This window comes from Thamnophis elegans, chromosome 2, assembly GCF_009769535.1.
Source record: "Thamnophis elegans isolate rThaEle1 chromosome 2, rThaEle1.pri, whole genome shotgun sequence".
Lineage (NCBI taxonomy): Eukaryota > Metazoa > Chordata > Lepidosauria > Squamata > Colubridae > Thamnophis > Thamnophis elegans.
In genome coordinates, this window is record NC_045542.1 from 35,339,688 (window position 1) to 35,363,580 (window position 23,893).

At 40.5% G+C, this 23,893-nt stretch overlaps 1 protein-coding gene across 1 annotated transcript in view; it reads left to right on the top strand.

Moving 5' to 3' along the window:
- Nucleotides 1-14,424, top strand: part of ITGA7 (integrin subunit alpha 7) — a 65,910-nt gene extending 51,486 nt beyond the window's left edge. Inside the window, 10 exon segments of the mRNA XM_032212174.1 lie at nt 402-485; nt 592-671; nt 1,560-1,637; nt 2,609-2,711; nt 2,950-3,126; nt 4,248-4,346; nt 7,218-7,331; nt 8,259-8,357; nt 8,966-9,091; nt 12,876-14,424. Of these exon segments, the coding sequence (XP_032068065.1) occupies nt 402-485; nt 592-671; nt 1,560-1,637; nt 2,609-2,711; nt 2,950-3,126; nt 4,248-4,346; nt 7,218-7,331; nt 8,259-8,357; nt 8,966-9,091; nt 12,876-13,055 (1,140 nt within the window). The 3' untranslated portion in view covers nt 13,056-14,424.
- Nucleotides 14,425-23,893: the final 9,469 nt, after the last annotated feature.

The following is a 23,893-nucleotide window of genomic DNA, read 5'->3' on the forward strand; positions in this document are numbered from 1 at the left end:
ATAATGTCATAGAAGTGCTACTGCTTCTTCCTCAGGGCTGTATGTATTCATTCAAATGCAGATTCCGAATATTTAAATGCTTTTTTCATAGTTTGGAGAAAGGTAGATAATATATTTTGAAATTCTTGATACTTTCTCAAATGCAAGGACATTCTCACACAAGCGAGAAAAAAAGGCTACACAAGTTCCTAACGTTCTGTTAGGTCCAATCTTGGCTCCCGGAGTCCTTCGGGAGTGGGTGGCATACAAGACAAATAAAATAAATAAATAAATAAATAAATAAATAAATATATTTTTCTCCATTCCCTCAATTGCCAGATTTTGGAAGAGTAAGATGCTGGTACATAAGAATCCAGATATACAAAGACTGATTGTACTTGAACCTTTCTTACTTTTTATAGGAGAAGATCCCAACCTGTGTGTCTAACACTAATGCTACACATGTGGAATGTGAACTTGGCAACCCCATGAAACGTGGAGCACAGGTGAAGGGCAGTTTCTCTTTGTTATTCTCTCTGCAAAACAGAGTTTCCTTCACTCCTCTAGAACTCTTTCTTCCAACCCTCTTTCTTCTCTTCTTTCTACCTCCAGTTTCGGTTCTACCTTGTTCTGAGTACCTCAGGCATTACCTTGGAGACCACAGAACTGGAAGTAAACCTAGAATTGACAACGTAAGTCATTTCTTTCTGAAATCTCTTCCAAAAACCATCTTGTTTCTCAGGATTTAAGGAATGTTTCAGTCTTCCTCGCTTATGTAACAATAGCATGCTTCCTTCAAGGTCATCCCCTTGACTCTCTACAGATCATGCCCATGTGTTCAAATACATCCCTGGCCCTTTCTTTATGTGCACTGCATGTAAAAAGGAGAGGAGCTTTAATTGGGTGGTTGCAATCACAGTTCTGGTATTTTTTATTCCTCTGTGGGTGGTCCCCATTCCCTACACCAGTGATGGCTACCCTTTTTGCCATCATGTGCTGAAAGCGTGCGCATGTGACCCCACGTGCTCTCCATGCACATGCACGCTGCACTCTCCTGTGCCTTGTTTTGAGCCTTAGCAGGCCTCCCTGAAGCCTGCTGGGACCAAAAACTGCTCTCCCACCCACCCACCGACCATGCATGCACACAAGACCATCTCCTGCATGCGCCCCACACATGCACAGCAGAGATCTGAAAATCAGCTGATCAGTGGGAGGAGAGCACGCATGCGTGGTGGAGCTGAGCTTGGGCGACAGCTCGCATGCCCGCAGAGAAGGCTCTGTGTGCCATCTGTGACATGCTCGCCATAGATTCGCCATCAATGCCCTGCACAATTTAATCATGCTAAGGGACTAAGTAAGATCCAAATATTCCCAAGCCACAGTTTGGATTTCATTGAGTTTTCTATATTTAGGAGAGCAGAGCTTCTTCATATCGAGTTTGCATGGGTGTCAGGAAGCAAGTTGAATACGAGTAGCAGAAATTGACCTGTCCCCTCAACAAAGACAGGATATGAACTAATGAACACAAATCAATGCACACAGTCTTACCCTGCTGAACTCCTACATTTCCTTCCTCACAGGATCTCCGAACAGCCTGCATTGGCCCCAGTGGCAGCTCGAGCCCGAGTGATCATTGAGCTTCCTCTCTCAATTACTGGGTAAAAACAACTTGGGAAGCATTTGTTTTGCCCCAAATAATGAGGCCTTTTTTTCCCTCCCTCAGGTTAAAATAACGCTGCTAGTCAAGACTCTCTTCACACCAGTGGTGGGATTCAATTTTTTTTTACTACCAGTTCTGTGGGAGTGGGTGGGAGTGGCATGGTGGGCGTGGCAGGAGAAGGATACTGAAAAATCCCCATTCCCTCCTGATCAGCTGGGACTTGGGAGGCAGAGAATAGATGGGGGCAGGGCCAGTCAGAGGTTACTGGTTCTCCGAACTACTCAAAATTTCCACTACCGGTTCTCCAGAACTGGTCAGAACCTGCTGAATACCACCTCTGCTTCACATGGCTATTAAAAATGACTTGAAAGAAGCTACCTTTTTCATTCAGCCAAATAGCCTGGGACTGGGATGGTGAACCTTTGGTCAGAAATACTTGACATTTGGCATTTGCTGAATGTCGAAATTTCAGAAAATTCCCAACTTGATTCTGCTGGAGTGTCTCATACCTACACCCACATACACACACGCTCACACCCACATGGACAAAAGAGAAACACTTCCTAAGAAAAGAGTAATAAATGACATTAAATTATTTAAATTTGCCATTGAATAGATCAACAAACAAATATTTACATAGGTCTAAATATTTTTCGAAATGCCTATTTGAGGCAGCTTCGAGACGCCCAAGGCCTGGAAGCTTTGGAGAATGCTCTTGCAGGCCTTGTGGCCTCAAAAAAAGAGTGGGGAAACCCCATTCTCATATGCTTCTTGGAGGTCTTGAAGGCCTCATGAGACCAGGCCTTCTCCTGCAACTTCCAGAGGGTCCAAAGGCCTGGCATGTCACCAAAAATGGCATGGTGTGTCACCAATGACACGTGTGTCATCACTGGCCTAGAACTATCTGGGATGTGGATGGCTGACTTTCTAGCTCTCCATCCCTTGAGACCTTTATCCATCTCTCTGCAGGCTGCCCAAACCAAAGCAACTCTTTTTCAGTGGGGTGGTCAAGGGTGAAAGTGCCATGAAGAAGGAAAGCGACGTGGGCAGCCCGGTGAGCTTCAATGTGATGGTGAGTGATCCTAATGCCTTCAGAGCAGAGATATAGTATCATGATTACAACACCTTTGTGTTGTAGTCATCTCAGGTGTAGCATTCACTTACCTTCCCTACCGGTTCATAAATGTGAGTGTGCGGTTCCTGTATTTTCACATTATAAGGCTCCACTACAAATACTGAATTAGGGAGATGTTATTGACCATGAAAATATGATCTCCTGAGTTGCTTATCTCTTTCTTTGCCTCTACTAGGTCTCAAACAGAGGCCAATCCTTGAGTACCTTGGGCTCTGCCTTCCTCTACCTCATGTGGCCTTATGAAATTTCAAATGGAAAATGGCTTCTCTATCCCCTTAAGATGGAGTTGTTGAGCCATTCCCAGCATCGTTCAACCTGCACCCCTAATCCCAACCCTCTGGGCCTGGCTCTGGTAAGTACCATGGATTCCAGGTAGCAGTGGAATACATTGGCTAGCTAGTGAGAATTGTAGACATCCTTCTCTTACTTTTAAGGGCAGATATACTTAGGAGTGCCAAATTCCAGACACTCTTCACTGTTTATAATATCAAAAGCACTCTTAAAGGAATTTATGTTTTTCCCGTCCTTTCAAACATTTGTTGTTTCTTTTTGCAAGTATATTTCCTCTCTGTACCACAGATGCTTCCCATTCAGGGTATCCATCTGCAAAAGGGAAATGTCATTTTTGTAGGAATTATTATTGTAACTCGGTTGGATAAATGCATTATCCAGAAAGCTAAATATATCTCAGTTGTGCACTGTTTTCAAAAGGACAATCCATTTCATGTTCAGTTAGAATTCTGTCCATTGCATGTTTTCCTCATGGAAAAGCTAGATCTAGCAGCCCATGGAGCAATTTCAGATCGCCTCTACCTCATCTGCTTGCATCTTTTCCAGCCAGTTCCCCATTGACTTTCTGGGGAAGCTGGCAGAAAAGATTGCAAATGGCCATCACATGATTGCGGAGCACTTGGCAACCAGTTGTATATGTGAGGCAGTTGCCAAGAACCCAAAATTAGCTCATGTGACAGGGGAGGGAACAGCAATATTTTATGGGCCGTAAATCACTTTTCTGAGGTCCTTGTAAGTTTGAATGGCTTTAGATGACCGGCCATACATCAAGTAGTAGTTGTAGTGTAATATTAGCACAACAATGGTTGGATGATGGTAGAAGAAGCTATAAATCACTAATGGGGAAATAACTGTAAGATCCATTAAAAACGTTAATACATATTTATTGATTTGCTTATTTGTTTCTCTCAAGAACCTTTATAACTTTCAGCCCCTGAACCTCTCAAAGCAGCTTATGTACCAGCAATAAAAATGACGGGCTGACAAACTGAAAAAGACATGACCAAAAGAAAATGGGAGGAGAGGGGAAAGGAAGAGGGAAGAAGAAGGGAAAAAAAGCCAATCCAGGAACTAATCCTTGTCTTTTTGCAAACCCGTTATCTGCACATTCATTTTGTTTTGTTGAGAACAGAAAGTAGCAAATGTTTGCAGTGGCCCTCATCCAATGTTGTTGTTTTTCAGGAACCACCTCCTCAAGGAAGGAAGAAACGTGAGACTGAACAGGCAGAAATGTCCAGTCCATCACTGACTTATTGGAGAGGACGAAAAAATGCTACCTTAGTAAGTGAAGCTTGTGTGTATTGAACACCGCCTCTGTGAAAATTCCCTGAAAGCAGGTAAATTCCTCTGCATGCCATTTGATGTCTCCCTGACCACCACTGGGAATTAGCGGCAAAGGTACAGGAAATCTGCTAAAGATGACAACACTGTGACTTTCTGAAAAAGAGCTTTCAGAAGCTGGACTTGGAAGAGAAATCGTGGGTTTTTTTTAAAAAAAAATTAAATACAGTGACTCTAGGTGGCCTACAGCATAATAAAAAGATTATTAAAAAAACAATTAAAAATTAAGAAAAAATAAAACTTGGCTGTGTTGGCTGGCCAGAGTCCTGGTTGGCGCACTCTATGCTGTTGTGGCTGATGGAATAGAGAGAAGATCCCCAAGACTAAAAAAAACCCCAAGAGGACAGGCGACATGGGGATGGGGATCTTCTCTCTATCCCATCAGCCACACCAGCATAGAGTGTGCCAATTAGGGCTCTGGCCAGCCAACACAGCCAGGTTTTAAGGCTCTTATAAAAGGCCAGGAGCGTGGGAGCTGACCTGAGCTTGGACAGAAGAATATTCCAAAGGGTGGAGGTCACAGCAGTAAAGGCTTTTCTCCTGGAACCTGCCAGCCAAAATTCTTTGGCAGATGGGATCCAAACTAGGCTTCTTTTGCTGGAGCGAGTGGGACAGTTCCTCAAATACCCCTGAACCCATGACATAAAGGGCTTTAAAGGTGATAACCAATATCTTGAACTGGGCCTGGAAGCAGACTAGCAACTAGTGTAGTGTGCACAACAGAGGTATTACATGTGCCACCTAAGGGGCCTTCAGAACTGTCTGCGCAGCATTCTGTAAGAGCCACGGTGGCCCAGTGGTTAGAATGCAGTATTGCAGACTAGCTCACTGCTCACTGCAGGAGTTCAATTCCCACTGGCTCAAGGTTGACTCACCTGGTTCCGAGGTGGGTAAAATGAGGACCCAGATTGTTAAGGGGCAATAGGCTGACTCTGTGCTCCACTTAGAGAGGGCTGAAAAGCACTGTGAAGCGATATATAAGTCTGAGTGACATTGTTATTGCTGTACCAGTTGTAGCTTCTGAATACACTTCAAGGGTAGCCCAGTGTAGAGCACCATACAGAGTGCTATGTAGTCTGTAGCTATTGCAAAAATCAAACTCTCTCCCTCCTTCCTTATTACTCAAATTTTCTGGTCAAAGACTTTGGCGCAGATATTCTTGGGTACAGATTCAACACGGTTAACGTGTTTTTCTCGAGTCCTGGAATTAGCAGAAAAATATCCTGAGAAAACATGTGCTATCCCAATGACCAAAATGCAGTCTACTTGGGTAATGAAGATTGCAACTAGCCTGATCCTTAAGCTTAATGAGGGACAGTTTATGGGTAGAAGTTGGTGAATTTCTTGATTTCATTTATTCAGTGCATTGGGAGGACTCACATTCCTGCTCCAACTCATAAACCAATAAGGCAGGCAGAATTGTTTTTTTTTTCCAGATTGGCTCCAGAAAGAATTAGTTATTTAATGACTAAAAAGGCTCAGCGATGTTTCAGAAAAGGATCAAACATGTATTTTGAAATGAGATGATCTTCCAGAAGAATTTTAAACCCATTCATATAAGGAGTTTGCATAATGCCTGAATGGCACTTTGCTGGATGGGTATTAGGAAAATAAATACTTACATGGAAATCAGGCATTATTACACAGTCCATGTCTCAATGGTCATGGAGGCAGTGTCCAGTGACTGGACAGAAAGAGACATAGCCACAGCAAAAGCAGACAACAGGAATTGGGCAGATCTTGACCACATCATTTTTTAAATATTTTTTAATTTATCTCCAAAGTTAAAATTACAAAATAGAAAGGGGGGGAAAAAAACCAACGGGTTTTTTTTTCCTTGTTGTTTTGACCACATAATGCTTGATATCGTGAAAAACAGCATTATGGATAGTTCCTGTGGGAAAGTCTTGGGTTGGGGAAGGGGGAAAAACACTTACAGAACAGCTGAAGACAAATCACAACTGCCTCTGTGGTAGGCTGTGGGATAAGTCGAAGATGAGATCATGAGGATGTAGTCTCTAAAAAATGGTGAACAAGGTGTCTTTGTTAATGGAACATAAAGAGAAACTCCTGGAATTCATGAAGTCTGTAAACTTATTTTTTTCTGAATGTAAAAACATTCAGGAATCAAATGGCTTCAAGTCAGAAATGGGCAATCTTTGGTGGCCAAGGACTGATTTTTGGGGGTGGGGTGGGAAGAGATGATTGGTAGAATGAGTTAGGAGAATGGGAATGTATTATTATAGAAATGGCTAGTTTATAGTATTATGTAAAAGTAATAAGTTGAGGTTTATGCTATTACCTCCTTCTATGCACCAAAAGGAGTCGGAAGTCAACTTTTTCTTTCTTTTTCATTTCTGCATTTTTCCCTTCCCTTTTCCCTCTTTTATTTTCCCCTTATTTTCTGTTTGTATTTTATATTGTAGTTTGATAAACTAATTTTTTTAAAATAAAAAAGGAGAATGTGAATGTATGTGTCTAAATCTGCCTAATTTTGACTTACCCTGGCATCTCCAGCTGTTACCTATGGTATAACAGACAATTATCTTGTCAACTTTCAAAAATCGTAGCCAAAATGGGGTCTAAAGGGGTCCAGGTGGGCCACCCTTGCATCAAGTGATTGTGATTACAGTCAGAAAGAGTCACGAAAGCCAGATGGTCAGCACTGCAAAGCTATTCCAGTGAAGGGCCTTTTATAGAAAACACTGCCACATGGGAGAAGGATATCTCTGCTGTAGACAAGATTGTCAGATAATCTTTCCCTTCCTGACTCTAATATCCTCAATCACATTTTTCTCCCTCCTGCTTCAGGATTGCGTGTTGGGCACTGCTCGATGTCTGCTATACAAATGCCCCCTCTACAGTTTTGACCGTTCAGCTGTGCTCACCATCTGGGCCCGTCTCTGGAACAGCACCTTCCTGGAGGTTAGTGTGATTCCCCCTGTTGGATGTTAGAAGAACAGATTCAGATGTAAACTGATAGACCCAAAGGGTGTTTCCTTACAGACAGTTGTCCTGTTCTTGAGTTGAAGAAAAGTATGTTTTAATGCAGTGGTTCCCAAACTTGGCAACTTTAAGACTTGTGGACTTCAACTCCCAGAATTCTCCAGCCAGCAGAGCCACTGTTTTAATGTATTAGCATATTTTTGGTGCTCTGTGATTAAGCTTTATTGAGCCTCAGCAGCAAACTTAGGAAGCACTGCTGTCCTTGCTGACTTAATGCAAGATAATTTCAAGTTGTGGTAGGTTTATTTCCCAGTGTCTTTTCCCCACCCAATATCTGCTGATGAGAAAAATAGAATAGAATAGAATTCTTTATTGGCCAAGAATGATTGGACACACAAGAAATTTGTCTGGTGCATATGCTCTCAATGGACATAAAAAGACAAGATACATTCATCAAGAATCATAAGATATAACACTTAGTGATAGTCATAGGTTACTAATAAGCAAATCATACTAGGAAATCATACTTTATAAAACAATGTAAATTGTAAAGATACAAGCAATATGGTTATATTCATAAGTGGGAAGAGATAGGTACTAGGAAGGATGAGAAGAATAATAGTCAGTCATCATGAATCATCAGTCACTCTTTATGATATCTTATGATATCTTATATCTTTATGATATGACACAATATCTTTATGGGATCTTCTGTAGCTTTGTCAATGTTGTGGCTTGTAGTCCTGTACCGCAGGGTTTGGGAACTCCATATCACACAGCAAGTAATACACGGGAATAAGTACAGCTTGCATTCTTTGTGATGTTAGAACTAAGAGACTGTGCTTTTCCCTGCAGGGTACTTGGGTGGCTCTTGACTATGCTGAACCCTGTTCCTTTTCCTCCTAGGAATTTGCTCATATGACATCAGTAGAAGTGATTGTTCGTGCCAACATCTCAGTGAGCTCCACTATTCGCAACCTGGTCCTAAGAGATGCCACGACCCAGGTGGTGTAGTCTTACCACAACTTATTTCCCCTTTATGTTTTCCTTGCATAATATAGGCAAAAATTGCAGCACTTTAGTATCATTTTGTCCAGCCTGTTGTCCTCCAAATGTCTTGGGTTTCCATTTTGATAATTTTCAGCTTATAAGGTAAAACAGTATGCCGACTGAAGCTCATGGGAACGGAAGTAACACACATCTGGAGGGGACCAAGCCACAAAAACTGTATGGTGTCCATTTCCTTCCTTCCTGAATCACCTACTGCTCCTGAATTAGAAAGGAGAGAAATGTTACTAAAATCATTAAGTGCCAGATTTTGTAGAGGGCTTCACAAATCAGTGATGCCCGTTAAAAGAACAAGGCTCTGTAAACCACTTAGAGAGGGCTGTAAAAGCACTATGAAGCGGTATATAAGTCTTAAGTGCAATGGCTATTGCTAAAGGGTCTCTGAGGCCAAAAGTGAAGGTGGACCAAATCAACCTCTTCAATTAGCTATGAGATTTTGTATATAAAAGAAGAACACAAACTGTAACGGCTATTTCATTAACAGTAGTGTAACCTGTGTTCCCACTTACACGTTTCACACTTTCCAACAATTTCTCTTCCCCCAGATCCCAGTGACTGTCTACTTGGATCCTGTTGTGGCCTTGACGCGAGGTGTGCCCTGGTGGATCATCCTCATTGCAGTACTAGCCGGAATCCTAGTACTGGGCCTGTTAGTCTCCATCTTATGGAAGGTGAGCTGGCCAGAGAAAACGCCTGTGGTGGCTACTGAGAGGGCCTCTTGTCCCTGTATAGCCTTGATACCAAGGCAAATTGTATCTACAAACTTGCATGCATTTTACATGCCACATACATGTCACTCCAGTCAAGTGATAGTTCCAAGTGTTATTATATCCCGAAGCCGCCATAATTGCGGTCTAACCGTATCTTCTGTTTCATGGTGATTATTTCTACTGTAGCCATCCATTCCCTAGAGGCCGCTCTTTGTAGCTGAAATGCCCCAGTGATTACATCCTTCCAGAACCAATTGCTCTTGATCTGCTAGGATTCACGGTATCTGGCAGGGCAGGGGTCTCCAACCTTGGCAAATTTACGACTTGTGGACTTCAACTTCCAGAATTCCTCAGCCAGATGCTGCAGTGGTGGGTTTCAAATTTTTTAGAACCTCTTCTGTAGGTGTGGCCTGCTTTGTGGGAGTGGCTTGCCGGTCATGTGACCGGGGGGAGTGACTTGCTGGTCATGTGACCAGGTGGGAATGGCTTGCCAGCCATGTGATTGAGTGGGAGTGGTTTGGCAGTCTTGTGATTGGGTGGGCATGGCCAACTTGTAAAATGTGGTGAAACTCACTTAACAACACTCTTGCTTAGCAACCAAAATGTTGGCTCAGAAACTCTGGCATTTGAAGCAGGCAAGTCTTAAAGCTGTCAAGTTACAAGACCCTTGTACCCCTAACCCTTTAGAAAAAAAACCCAGGGGTGTTCAAACTTAACAGCTTTAAGACTTGTGGACTTCAACTCCCAGAATTCCTCCTCTCACTCTTCATCTTGATGATGTGCGGATGGCAGGGGAGGGAGCTGGAACCAGTTCTAAACAGCACTGTAGATTTGTGGAACCTCTTCTATAGAAAAAGTTAGAACTGGCAGGAACCAACCCCTGAGATGCTGGCTGAGGAATTCTGGGAGTTGAAGTCCACAAGTCATAAAGTTGCCAAGGTTGGAGACCCCTGTGCTAGGGAAAGGAGTATCTGCTGACAGAAGTCTGAAAACTCCCTTGCGGAGCTTGGTGGGGAGATGGTATCTGCTTGAATGCCTCCATGGACTCTGATGGGCGTTTAAAGGAAGGCTTCACCTTGAGGAGCAGAAGTGTAGCAAGCCTGCTAATACTATTCCTACTTTTCCCAACTCCCAGTGTGGCTTCTTCAAGAGGACCAGCCAGGTCTCCAAATACTCCACAAACTATTACCGGGCCCGGCTGGCGATACAGCCATCTGATGCAGACAGGCAGGCCATGGAGGCCTAGTGGTAATGCCTGGTCTCACCTACCTAACTGCCCCTCCCCCTGTATGTGTATTGGAGTGTGTGAGAGCACCGATGACACAGAAATAGCAAGTAATGGAATGTGGTTCCTGTAAGCCCCCCCCTAAGAGTACTAGTGCATGTTGTGTTCACAAACAGCAATCCCATTGTCTGTGTCCCCAAGCATATATGGAAGCATGTTTGCAGGACTTGGCAGCATCCTAACAGATATGAGGGTTTACAGTCCTCGTCTGCATGTGCTATTGCTCTGTGGGATGCAAAAATATTAAAGGTCACACAGTTGTAACTCAACAGTTGTGTTACATCGTGTAACACAATGTAATTCAATATTGAATGCAGTACAATAACAGGTGGATTATTAAGGGCATTATGAACAGTTGGCAAAGCCTAGAAACTTTACAAGCATTGGCAAGATGTGTATATGCACAACATAATTCTGAATCGATCTGGGGGCATGAAAGGTGTGCTTATAAAGCATGAAGGACATTAGTTCCAATAGAAGAGAATATTTAACAGAATAACAGAAGGGGCCTTGGAGGTATCCTAGTCCAGCCCCCTGCTCAGGCAGGAAGCCCTAAACCCTTTCAGACAAATGGTTGTCCAATCTCTTCTTAAAGACTTCCAGTGTTGGGGCATTCACAACTTCTGGAGGCAAGCTGTTCCACTGATTAATTGTTCTAACTGTCAGGAAATTTCTCCTCAGTTCTAAATTGCTTCTCTCCTTGATTAGTTTCCACCCATTGCTTCTTGTCCTACCCTCACCAGCTTTGGAGAATAGCTTGACTCCCTCTTCTTTGTGGCAACCCCTGAGATATTGGAACATGGCTATCATGTCACCCCTAGTCCTTCATTTCATTAAACTAGACATGCCCAATTTGTAGCTCAGGGTTGAACTGTGGAGTCCTTGGTGCTCTCTCAGCTTGATTGTTTTTGTGCAGACGCTTCATTACCTGGCTAACATCTTCAGTGTAGAAGGGAGTAGGTTTTGTTCTCTCTTTATATACAGTAGTTTGCTGTGTCAGTGTTAGTGGGGGGTAACGTTTTCTCTTGAGTTGTTGTCTATCTACTGCTCGTTTGTCTGAATTGGTAGTTCTTTGATTAGAGTATTGCTTATTGCCTGATTGCTTGTTTGGTGTTAATCAGTGTTAACATTAGTATTACTCCAATGTTTGTACATAAGTCACATTCAAGAATATACTTCTGGGGCTGGATAGATGGGTGGAGCAGGAATAATGGGTTGGGGCTTCAGTTGAAACCCTTCTGAATGGGGCTAAAGAACAAATGGCTAGTTATAAAAAGTAGCCAGGAAGAGCTGTATTAACATAATACAGAGCCTTCTAGTGGCATCTCACCCAAAGCCCCTCAAATCTTGAGTTATTGCATGGTGAGAAAGAACACAAAAGATGCCTAGGAACATTGACTGTATATAAGGATACATTCCAATGTTTCCAGTGGATGGGAGCAACTCTTAATAATTTAATTTTCATCTAATCCAGCTCTATCTGCATTCTTGCCACCATCTGTAAAACGATGTACATTTGATCTGGCTGATTTTTCATAAGAGCTATAGGACTCTGTTGGGCAGGAAAGAATTGTTGTTCCCCATAATTCTAGTTATTAATGAAGTATACACTAAAATACAAAAACTGGGATATGGGATTTAGCATCTAGTTTGGGGCTAGGAGAACACACAGGAGGGGATCTGAATATCATTGCAAAAGGATAAGTTTAAGGTGAATGAACCCTCCTGCCTATACATGTATCAGAGATCCTGATAATAGATCAGACTCATCCCTTAAAGTCACCCTCCCTTATTTGCAGTCCAAACTGGAAATGTGATTTTTTTTAAAAAAACCTCTAATAATATTTATTAGCAGGATATTGAGGTTATAATCCAAGCACTCTTTATTTTTATACAGAGCATCTATATATAGATAATTCAGAGCAGAAAAACATATGCCATTTCCTCTCATTGTTTTGATGAAGGTGGCTGGAAGCTTGTCCAATTTTTTGGGAGGGCAGGACAATATACGTCTGTTCCTTATTTTTCTTAGTGCGAAAAATATTGGACTTCTGTACTCAGAATTTTTCCAGAGGTTGACAGAGGTTTGTGACAGTTGAAATCCCAACACAACTTGAAGGTCCCCAAAGCTCTATGTTCTAAATCAGGGTTCTCCAACCTTGGCAACTTTAAGACATGTGGACTTCAACTCCCAGAGTTGAAAGCTGGCTGAGGACCTCTGGGAGTTAAAGTCCACACGTCTTAAAGTTGCCAAGGTTGGAGACCCTTGTTCTAAATGCATGGTGTGCTTCCATCCCACTAGGTGAAGTGTGAACAGATGCTGCCGTTAACATATGGCAGTTGATGGGTGGAGCTTATGGCTTGACCGCCGAACTCAAAAACCCGTCTCCTAGCATTCATGTGGTAATGGAAGGCAGTGCCAACCTCACTGAATTTCCAAAATGGCTTCCTCTCTTCCAGCTTGGTTTCTTCAAACGTGCCCACTACGAGAAAGCCAATCTACCCCAGTACCATGCAATCAAGATTCCCCGCCAGGAGCGCCAGCTTTTTCACGAGGAGAAGACAGGCACCATCACCAAGAAAGACTGGGTCACTAGCTGGAGTGGAGACAGTGACGGCCACGTTCCCATCTCCACCTAATTCCTTCCCTCTCCTTGCACGTTCCTGGTGATAAGAAGACTGCTTCTTAAGGAGGGACCTTTTAGTGGCACCAGCCGAGCTCACTGGAGCTGTGCTCTTGGCGTGCTTTCCTCTCTACGTGTTGTGCAGGCACTGGATGACCTTTTCAGGGGAGGTACAACAGACCCTTGGGGGAACTGATGCTTAACGATGGCAGTTGTGCCGATGGATTTGACAAGGCCAAACCTTTGAACAGTTTTTACTTCCAGGGATTTTGAATTTTCTTGTAAAGCTGAGCAGTATCTGATGAGAAAAAAAAAGAGCCAGTGTCTGTCTGAAGAAATGCTCTCTCAGTCATCAGCCAGAGCGAAAAGACCAATGAACTGCGTACCCCTGATGTTGAGAGCTGGAACTGCATCTACTTTTTGGGGGGGGGGCATCGAGTCGATCTCGACTCTAAAGACAAGTCCCCGCAATTTTCTTGGCAACATTTTCAGAAGTGGCTTTCGGGTACCATTTTTTTCTACAGTCAGGGACACCACTGCAAGAACAGCAGGAATATGCTGCAGGATCTGGTCCTTTGAAAATGAGGAGAACATGGGTTGCTTGAGCAGCATACAGGGCCTCAAAGCCTCTGTGTGTGTGTGTGTCGTGTGTGCGCATGCATGCGCACACAGGTCTATGCGCATGCAGAGGATGAGAGAGTGACAGAAAATGCCTTCTTTTGCGCATGATTGCTTCCTTCCTGTCATCTTTTTAGTAGTTTTCATTGTCTTAATTCATATTAGAAGCATATTCAGTTGGATGTGATAGGACAGGCTTTCAGTATCAAAGGTTCTTATTACTATGTTTAAAGACAACACTAAAATATGTCTCGGTTGCTTGTCTTCCCTGAAAAAAGATAAGGCTCCAGAGGCCCATCCCTATCCAATCATAACAGATATCTGTCTTGTTTCTCTCTCTGTCATAAATAAACACACATATGCACACATCTCTCTACCCACTGATTTCCTTCCTTCCCTTCCCTTTCCTTTTTCCTTCCTTTCCTTTCCTTTTTCTTTCTTTTCTTCCCTTCCCTTCCTTTTCCTTTCCCATCAGAACACAGCAACCTACCTCATCAGCTTACTGTGAGGTTAGAGCTGGTAAGCAATACTTATCAGAAAGGTCAGATGAATTTTGAATAGCAGAACTAACCAAGTTCAAAGGAAAGTCATACCCAAAACATAAAGTTCAATTCCAGCAATTACTATGCCTGCTCATCCACACTGTCTGGCCTTTATGCTTAATGGAGATGCAAAACCATTTTATGCCACAAAACAACAACAATAATAAAGTTCAAAGAGGAATGCTGCATGTGATAGAGGCTGGCTTCTCATCAAAACTATTAAATGGCTCCACTACTTTAGAATCCTGGTGTGTATATTTAATGAATTTTATGACAGATATGTCTTTAGAGGCTACTTTTCATTGAGGCATTACATTATCCAAGTCACCATTCACTCATAAGGTTAAATCAATGTGGTTTGGTTTTGATTTAACAGGACGTGTGAACTAGTCCATCATAGCTGCATATGCAAACAGTGCTACTGTAGCTTGTTCAACAAACAGTGCTTTAAGAAATCTATTTTAGTTTTATACTTTTAATGCAACTGTTGTTTCGCATTCCAGGGGATAAAAAAGCTCTGAGGTCAGCTTTGATTTTATTGAGAGGATTATCTCCAATGCTTTTCTCAAGTTTCTGTTCTAATGACATTTGTTCCTAATCACGACATCAAAACGAGGAAATGTGCATCGTGATATGCTAATGTAAGCTCTTCCCTTTCATACTTGCATCAGGAGGTCACACAGAAACACGTAAGGGGTGCAATTTGTATTGTAATGCTGAGACACAAATTATGTCCATTGTTCCTCTTTGCAATTTTTAACGAAGGTGCCTACTGCCCTGTTTGAACCATTCAGGAAAATAAACATGTTCTTAGGGTTCCAAGCGAAAGAGGTAGCCCAGTTCCCCCCCTCACCTTAGCTATCATGCCTTTAATTCTTTCACTGCCATACTCAAATTTAGTTTTTGACACATTTGAGTCTTGTCACCTAAGCTCTGGAAGGGCTGAGGGATACCATTGTTGGCCTGTATTCAGCACATCTGGGTGCCTCTACTCTGCCTCCTAGAATTGTGACAATTTCCTTTCAGAATTACCCTTTGCATATATGAAATACCGTACATTTCTTACCATCATTTTCTCCTTAAAAGACAAATTAGCAGAAACATAACAGCAGCTGTGAACAAACAAATACTATATAGAAACTGGTCTTTGCTTAATAAGGACAGTGATCAGAACACAACTGGGGGGAGGGGAAGGAGTTTCCAAAAAATTGAAGCATTTCTCAAATCACCTATACGGCGCATTACAGTCAGATCCAAAGCAAGAACCTGCAATAAACTCAGTGAACTGAAGCACTAGTTGTATTGTGAGTACAGCAAAACCCATCAATAATCCTATGAAAATTGAAAAGTTATGGAGTATGCTATTCAATTAAGGTTACATCTATTTGTTGTGGCCCGCCAGCAGCCAGCAGAGCTGGTAGCAGACTCAGACAGTGGGGGGGTTGGGGAGGAACATGGGCCAGTCCTGGATTCTCGGAAAGGTTCTGATGAGTTCTCTGCATCGGAGACAGAGATAAGGCCAGGGCTATCTGCCAGTTATCAGTTCCCTTCTGAATCGGATATCAGTGGGGCAGAAGAACATCTGGAGCCTGTTCCCAGTGTATACATGTGCAGAGCTGCCAGGGGAAGGGAACAGCTAAGGAATAAGGGCCGACTCGGGAATAAAAGCACAGGTGGACGATGAATGGCCCCTCCCATAGGGAATAAAGAGGAAGGAAAGGGGCGTGGAGTTTGCAGGAGACAATTAATTCAATTCATTAGAGTAAAGCTCTGTTCCTGACTTCTTGTCTGCTACGGAGTGGCGTTTGGAAGATATCGGCCTGGCAGCTCTCAAAGCCTGATAAAGGTCTGTAGTTGTGAAATCTCTTGAAAGACTGTTGGCAGGACTTTGCTGGAGAGGAATTAACTTTAACCTAAATAAAAAAGGTTTTATCAGGTAATTTTATAAGGAGTCTGCTTCATGACCTTGGGAAGCCTAGGTCAGAACACTACTTGACAATTTACAGATGCCATATTGCTTCAAGGATAATGATTCCAAAGAGATTTCATACATATACTCACATATCACATACATTCCATTTTCCAGTGAATAGTAAACTTTTTATATTTCAGAATTCATATATGAAATCTTGATCGCCAGCATTTATCTGCTATGAGTGTAGCCGCAAAATCAAATGCCTAACCTGAATCGGGAATAAGGAACCTTGTGCTTTGACAACAAGGGATTTGCAATATTGTTTTTAAACCTCTTTTCCATATTAGCAAATAGAAAGTCTGTAATTATATTTTTGTCCTTTGTGGAAATAACTAATCCATATCTATCTGTCATATACCAGTTCATTTAGATCCCCCTAGTTATAAATTTAAGGAAAATATAACAAGCATAAGAATGCTATATAAAACATTATTATATTTAAATTGGCTTTGGTTGTGCCAATTTTCAGTATTCTGCAATATCCTGTTGTTCAGAGGACATAATTTTGGTTTTGCCAAAGGAGAGAGTAACCACTGTTATAGCAAAAAAATGACACTGCTCTCAACCCTACTGTCTGCTCCCAGGAAAAAAACTGATCACTAAGAATAATTCCCATGGAAGCATTTTGGGAGAAGAGAACCAATTTCAAAATATTTGCCATGCTCAGCCTTATAAACTCACTAGATTTAAATAAATACAATGCAGATTAAAAAAAAAAACCACGTCAGTGCTAAAGACATTGTAGGAAGGGAATCAGTTTATGGTAGCAAAAAAAAGTCTCATAGCACCTTTTCCATCAAATGCATTTTATTAAAATAAATGCCATAAGATTTGTTAGATGGAAAAGGTATTCCCAGATTCCTTCTGATTCTATTCCTGAACAATCAAGATCAAGAAGCTATAATCTATTCAGAATACTTCAAGATGTTGCAAATAAGAGTTTAATGAGTGAGCAAGTGTGATTCCCTGCTGTTCATCTTGTCTAGCCATCTATATACTCTTAAAATCAGTCGTGTATATTCATAAATAATTGCACTTTGGTGCTTCGCCCTAAATAAAATTAGTTGCTATGGCATTATTAGCATCATGTATGCAGCGTGTGGCTGAGACGGAAGATAGTTAAAAGTAGTCACATTAATACAAGGATTTAAGACCAGACAGCTGGAAGGAGAGGGTCCTACAGCTTTTATAAAACCAGTCCTAGTCTCAGAAGTGGCTCAAAAACTTCAGAAAACTTTGCTTGTAAAGCAGCTCAAATGCCTTCTCTACAGGGCAAAGAGATGATCTTCAAAGTATTTTGTGTGTGTGGTCCAACTATGTCCCTTATCAAAAGAATGATGAAGCAGGTTTAAACCTCCTTATTTTTTGAATTAAAGATTTTTGTAGACAAAAAAAAGAGGGGGCTGTTAAAGTACTCTCTATATATGTATGTATGTATGTATATATGTATGTATGTATGTATGTATATGTATCCTATCGTGTGTGTGTGTGTGTACACACACATACACACACACATACACACACACACACAGGTTCTAATCCCAGTAAGGGTATGGCTAGCTGATGAGAGCTAAATAGCTTGAAATAGATCTATACTAGTCTCCCTTTATTTATTTATCAGCACAAATACAACACAAATGTAACAAAGGTAACAGTAAAAATATTGGGTTTCTGTCTGGATGGTCTCTTGTGACGAGCCGATAGACTGAGAATGGAAGCAGTAAGCTTCCTCCCATATTTGGGCATACCAGGGGTTGTAACACTAAATACACACACACACACACATATAAAGATATATATATATATATAAAATAAACACTGGATAGGGGATACTATTGAATTTCTCAAACAACGAAGCTTACAAAAATTTTGCTTAAAATATAAAACAGTGCTTAGCAAACTGAAGGATGCCCAGTGTTTTATATTTAGAAAATATGGAGAACTCCAAATTAAACGCTGCCTCTCATGATTTTGACTTTCTAAAAGCATAAGAGCTGATGATTTGGGAGAATAAAATAATGATTATAGCTGCATAAGTGCATGCTTACTATTTTTATTCCTATTCCAAGACTCTTTGAAAATATATTACGGATGTCTCACCTTCTAGTGTGCAACAGGAGGCAACTCGACAGGAACCGTTCTTGGTCAGTGAATGTGGGAAAACTGAGGCAGAGCACCCGTTGTCTAAGGATTATGCTTTGAGAATCACAGATGAGTATTTTACCCCCATCACTGGGTACTTGGGACTCAAACTGCCAACCTTCTGGTCAGCAAGCCCAGCATCTTAACTGCTAGGCTATATGACATATATAATACATAATATAATGTATAAAGTTACATTGTATCTATTTTGTGATAGCACTAGATCTCTTTAAATTTATCAAGCACACCTCTCTTTTGCTATTATAGCACAGGAAGCAAAGCTGTTGACAAGTTCATTATTGATGCTTTAGGAAATACAACTTTAGTATGGCATCCCAACTCTTGATGGTTTACTTTAGCAGATGTACAGTTCAGCGATATAGAACCCACAACTTGTTCTTATCAACTAGGTTTATATAATTTTTATAATGCCAGCTGATTCTTTTAGCTGAAGAACAAACTATCACTCCCACAGTTGGCTTTAGCTTAATTATTTTGAACATTAAGCCTGGCAGTTATCATAGGATTAAACTTTCAAGAAAAATAAGTAAAATGCCTTATCTTTCATGAATATATGAGTCAATCAATACCAATACCTTTTACAGAGTGTAAACCTAGGGAATGGCTATAATTAAAAATCCAGATCTCTTAAAAAAAATATTGATAGCAACTTAGTGCAAAATAGGTTGTTCTTGTCGTAGCTGCTTTTTCCAAATTGCTTGACCTAAATATCGAGAAAATTCTGTATAAGCAAAAGAGGACTATAATAATAGTTTAACAAAAGCTGCAAGCTTTGAAGGAGGTTTAATGGCAGCAGTCCTAGAGGATGCTGTGAAGAAATAAGAACTAAATCTCAGCAGCATATGGACAAGGCATAAGTAAAATCTATTTTAATGAATTTCCCAGCTTTTTAGAGAGAGAAAAGAAGAAATAAAATTATTTTAAAATCCTTTTTAAAAAGCTACAACATTGACATACGTACGTACATTTGTATGTGTGTATCAACAGTTTATCATCACTTTAGCTTGTACCATTCTATGGTCACTTACGCCATTAAAATAATTGATGACATTAATAGTCAATGATAGAATCTTGATTTCTCCTGACATAATTCTATGTGTATTTAGGCCGTGTGCTTCTTGTTGCCCTTATCTCTCTCATTTCTCTTGGTTCTTCCCCTTTTTCCTCTAAAACAACTTCTTTCCCCTTTCTTTTCTCCGCTAGTTCCTTTTCTCTTCTTCTCTGTGCCCTGTAACCTTGCATCCTTGTTTCCAACAGTTCTCCTTCATCCTCCTGCCCAACCAGTTTATTTTAGAAATCTTCCACTTGTTCCACTGTGTCTATTCTGAATCTTCTATCTCTCCAAGTTACCAGTATACCCTCCGGCATCAACCACCTGAAGTTAATTTCGTATTTATTCAGCACAGATGTTAAAAATTGATAGAACCTTCTTAGTTCTCTGATTCTCCTTGGTATCTGTTTTAGGACTGTTAGTTGTTGTTGATTATGTACTAGGATCGTTTCTTGTTCTATTCAGCACCTCGTTGCGTATTGATTTTTTAACGAACTTTATATGGACTTCCCTCGGAAGATTGTTCTTTTTTGCGTAGTTTATCTGGATTCTGTATGTCTCATCGATCTCACTTGCTATCTCATCCTTTCCAAAGTCTTTGCCATAAGGTCTGCCATCATGTCTGGTAAATCCTCGGCTTTTTCTTCCTTTACATTCTGAAACCGTAGAAATTGGGCCGCTTTCTCCGATTCTAACGTGAGGACTGTTAACTCAAGTTCTTTGTTTGCCTAGATCAGCCTAGAACTCAGTTCCTCCATTTTTTTCTCCTCCTTCTCCAACCTTCCTTTTATTACATTTATTCTAAGACCTGAATACAAGACCAGCATATATATGTGTGTGTATCTTTGTATGTATGTATGTATGTATATATGTATGTCACTTATAATATTCCTATATTTCTATATATCTATTCTATTAACCTAAGAGTAAATTCTAAGAGTGAATTCCTTATAGTTATTGATTATATTGTAATCAAACCATGTCCTTAATTAATTATTCAATCAATCCAAAATGGTGGAATTAATAATCTTATAGCAATAACAATACCAATGACAATAACAATATGTACCTTTGATAGTAGTATTATAACATTAATTCCTAACCTTTAAGTTCAACCTTACATATGACCCTCCTGAATTAAGTAGTTATATAAATATTTTGAGTCCCCTTGGTCCGGTAAATTTTCTTTCTCTCTCTTCAAATATTTCTTTTAATAAAGTCCAAAGATTAACATCAATGTTCTCCAATAGTCAGGTCTCTTGTTATCCAAGGTGTATAGTCACCAAAAGTTGTTTTCTCTTAAGGTATAGCGGGGGGGATGGGGATTCCAGATTTCGCCAGTAGATGTCACTCCTTCACAAACTAACCAGATACAAATTAACAAGATACAGACTTGTTAAAATGAACTGCCATAAGTCAGCTTTTTTCTTCTTCAAACCTTCAATAGTTAACTCATTTCCCCCTGAAGACATCCATGTAATCAGAGTTATTTACAGCCTGACTTGCTTGTGTTAACTAATTAAGTTTAGATTCAGCTCCTCAGACAGTTCAGAGAAGAAAAAAAGTCTCCAGCCTTCGCTCAGCGTGTTCCTCTTGCAGCTACAAAGGGGAGGAATAGAAGGGGAAAAAACCACCCCACTCCTTCTTTGAGCCCCTTAGTCTCTTGAGCTGTTTTGGAATAAAAATACCTTCCACCAAGATCAGGAATCTGTTAAACCACTGGTGACTCCTGCAGCTTCTCTGTAATAACTCCTCACTTACTTTGAACTGCTATCTGCACTCTGGGACAGCCTTTACAGATCGCCTTCTTCCACTCCCGGGCTTATGAAGGAAATTTCAAGCGCAGACCATGAACTGCCATCCTATGGCCGTGCCAAACCAACTTTCTCTTCAGTCTTCCCTACAGGAAATCATCAGTTTACAAAAGTCTTTCAAGAAACCCCACCACCACCACCACGCCAGATCCAGCTGCTCTTCACAGACTTCTCCGTTCAAGCAGCCATTTGTCTCTCTTTTCTTTTGATCAGCTAATGCCGTGTAAAGTTTACCCAATCTAGGATATTCCAAGGTCTGGATCTGTCATTTAGTTATATGGACCTCTTGCAATGCAATTATATCAAAAATTTTAGTTCATTAAAGGTTGTTTTCCTTTTCTGGGGCAGGTTTAAACAATTGATGACAGTACAATTTCAGAATATGGTTTTATCACTTCACATGATGTAGTCAATTTCACTTCTGTGTGTATGTTGCGGTAGGCATTCAAATTAAATTGACCAACATGTTGAGTCTTGGCACATAAACCAGTTGGTAATTATAATTATAATAATTATAACTCTTATTCATAATAAATTATACTCATTTTTCATTAACAATAACACAAAGCAAGAACATTTCTACTCTTGCTGTGGCATCAATATTTTTGCTACATCTCTAATTGCTGTACAATACCACTGTCTTTTTTAAAAATAAAGATCAATTATACATTAATTAATCAATCAATTTTAAAAAAGACTTACCGAAGGCATTTTGGTGACTGAGATGTACCCAAATTACCACACCATGGGGACTGCTCCCAGGCCAAGAGACATCGACTTGTAATCTCTGAATGAACTGCAAAGTCCCAAACTTTAACACAGCCTTTTATAACACATGACATAAAATGAATGTAACTCTGAGTCACATTTCTTGCTTAATGATCACAATTTCCAAGACTTAATGATCCATCTATTCAGAAACTGTGGTGGCTAATTATGTTTGTGCCATAAATATAAACAGTTTGCTTCCAATTAGATAACCTTTATTGTCATTTTTTTCTGTGAGACTCTGGCACACATTAAAAATAAAATTCTGTTACCTGCTCTCAAAAGGGTACACATACATAACACACATATAGATATTATATATACCTACACACTGTAAGGTCCCAGATGTTTCCAGAGTCATGGAGATACCGAAAAGAGTGAGACTCGAGATGAGGCTTGCAATAGTAGCAGCTTTTTATTTTGGCCAAAGCAAAAAGAACTGGGTGAAACTATTTCCAAAACACACAAGCAAAAAGCATGTAAGGAATAGCCACACCACTGCGAGAGTGGCCCAGGGTGTCATACACATTTTTACCCCATTAGAGACAAAGTTTACCCAATCAGAGACAAAGGTTACCAAGGTTTCTTTGTTCAAGACCCTGTCTCTGTTATCTTACAGAGTATCCCTTGTCCTTGTGTGTTCTATGGAGCAGGATGTTCCTGGGTAACTCCATGCTCTGTCTTTCTTATGTACTCTCCAAAGATGTGCCTAGCTTTGAAGCGAGACGTGAGAAACTAGATAACAAAGGATGCAATTCTTAACAAGCGAGATTTACAGAATTAACTCCTAACAATTCCTAACTATAGCAAAATTAGCACAAGCAAATCCTACAAAAGCGAATAGCAAAGATTTGTCCTTGCTATTTAATCTAGATTGATTTGTGTCACTATGTCCCTTCAACACTAGCATATAAATACTAATCACAATTATCCCAGAATCAGCAATTTCCTCCATCCAATGCCTGGACTGAGGTTTGGTGACCATTTAATTCCAAATAATGCATAGATACTAACTAATGCAATGTCTTCTGGCACCTAACTGCTACTTTTTCAAGGAGTCCCAAAAGCAACGCAACTAATCCTCTGCAACTAATATTCAAAGAGACAGAAACACAAACTTCTGTTAACAATTGTACATCGCTATCAAACCAAAAGGAGACTGGCATGGATTTATTTGATCCTTCTTATTACAGCAATTTTTATTTTTAAACAAAATAATACAAACAGTACATATACAACTGAATACAAAAAGAGAAAGACAAAAGAAAAAGGAAAAAAAACACATATTATTGTGCATCCCCACCTTCTGGAGACCTTTTCCTTCCTCTTATATGTTTTCGATATACAATATATTCCAATTGTGCCCTTATTCCCTCCAAAACAACATATATTCTTTATTCCCTTTGCCTTCCACCAACAATGATTTTATAAAATCCCTCCATATTTCATTATAATTGTTTACTTTAATCATCCCTTTCTAAATTTAATTTCTGTTGTTAATTTATCATTTGTTGCCATATTCCAAATTTCATTATACCACTCATTTCTTTGGATACCATCTTATAGCAATTCAAGCCACCGTCCTGCCTGCACTCCGTCCATCGTATTTCCACCCACAAGGCCGAAAAAATGCATTTTTAAATCTAAATGTTTGTGGCAGACCGAAACTTCATGCCAATCAGAAGGTGTGCAGGTACATCAGGAAACGAATGACATAAACTGAAATCGCGATGTCCGAAAAAGGTCTTCGTTGAGGGCAATGAGGTTTCTACATGTTCTGGACAAGTCGAAGTACTGGAACGCTGACCTTAACCAAGATGGCCGCTTCCCCCACACGGCTCTCGGGCTTAGGCGTCAATTAAACCGGAACTGATCTTTCACTTGCCTCGTTTTTCCTGTTTTTTCTTTCCCCGGAAGTTATTG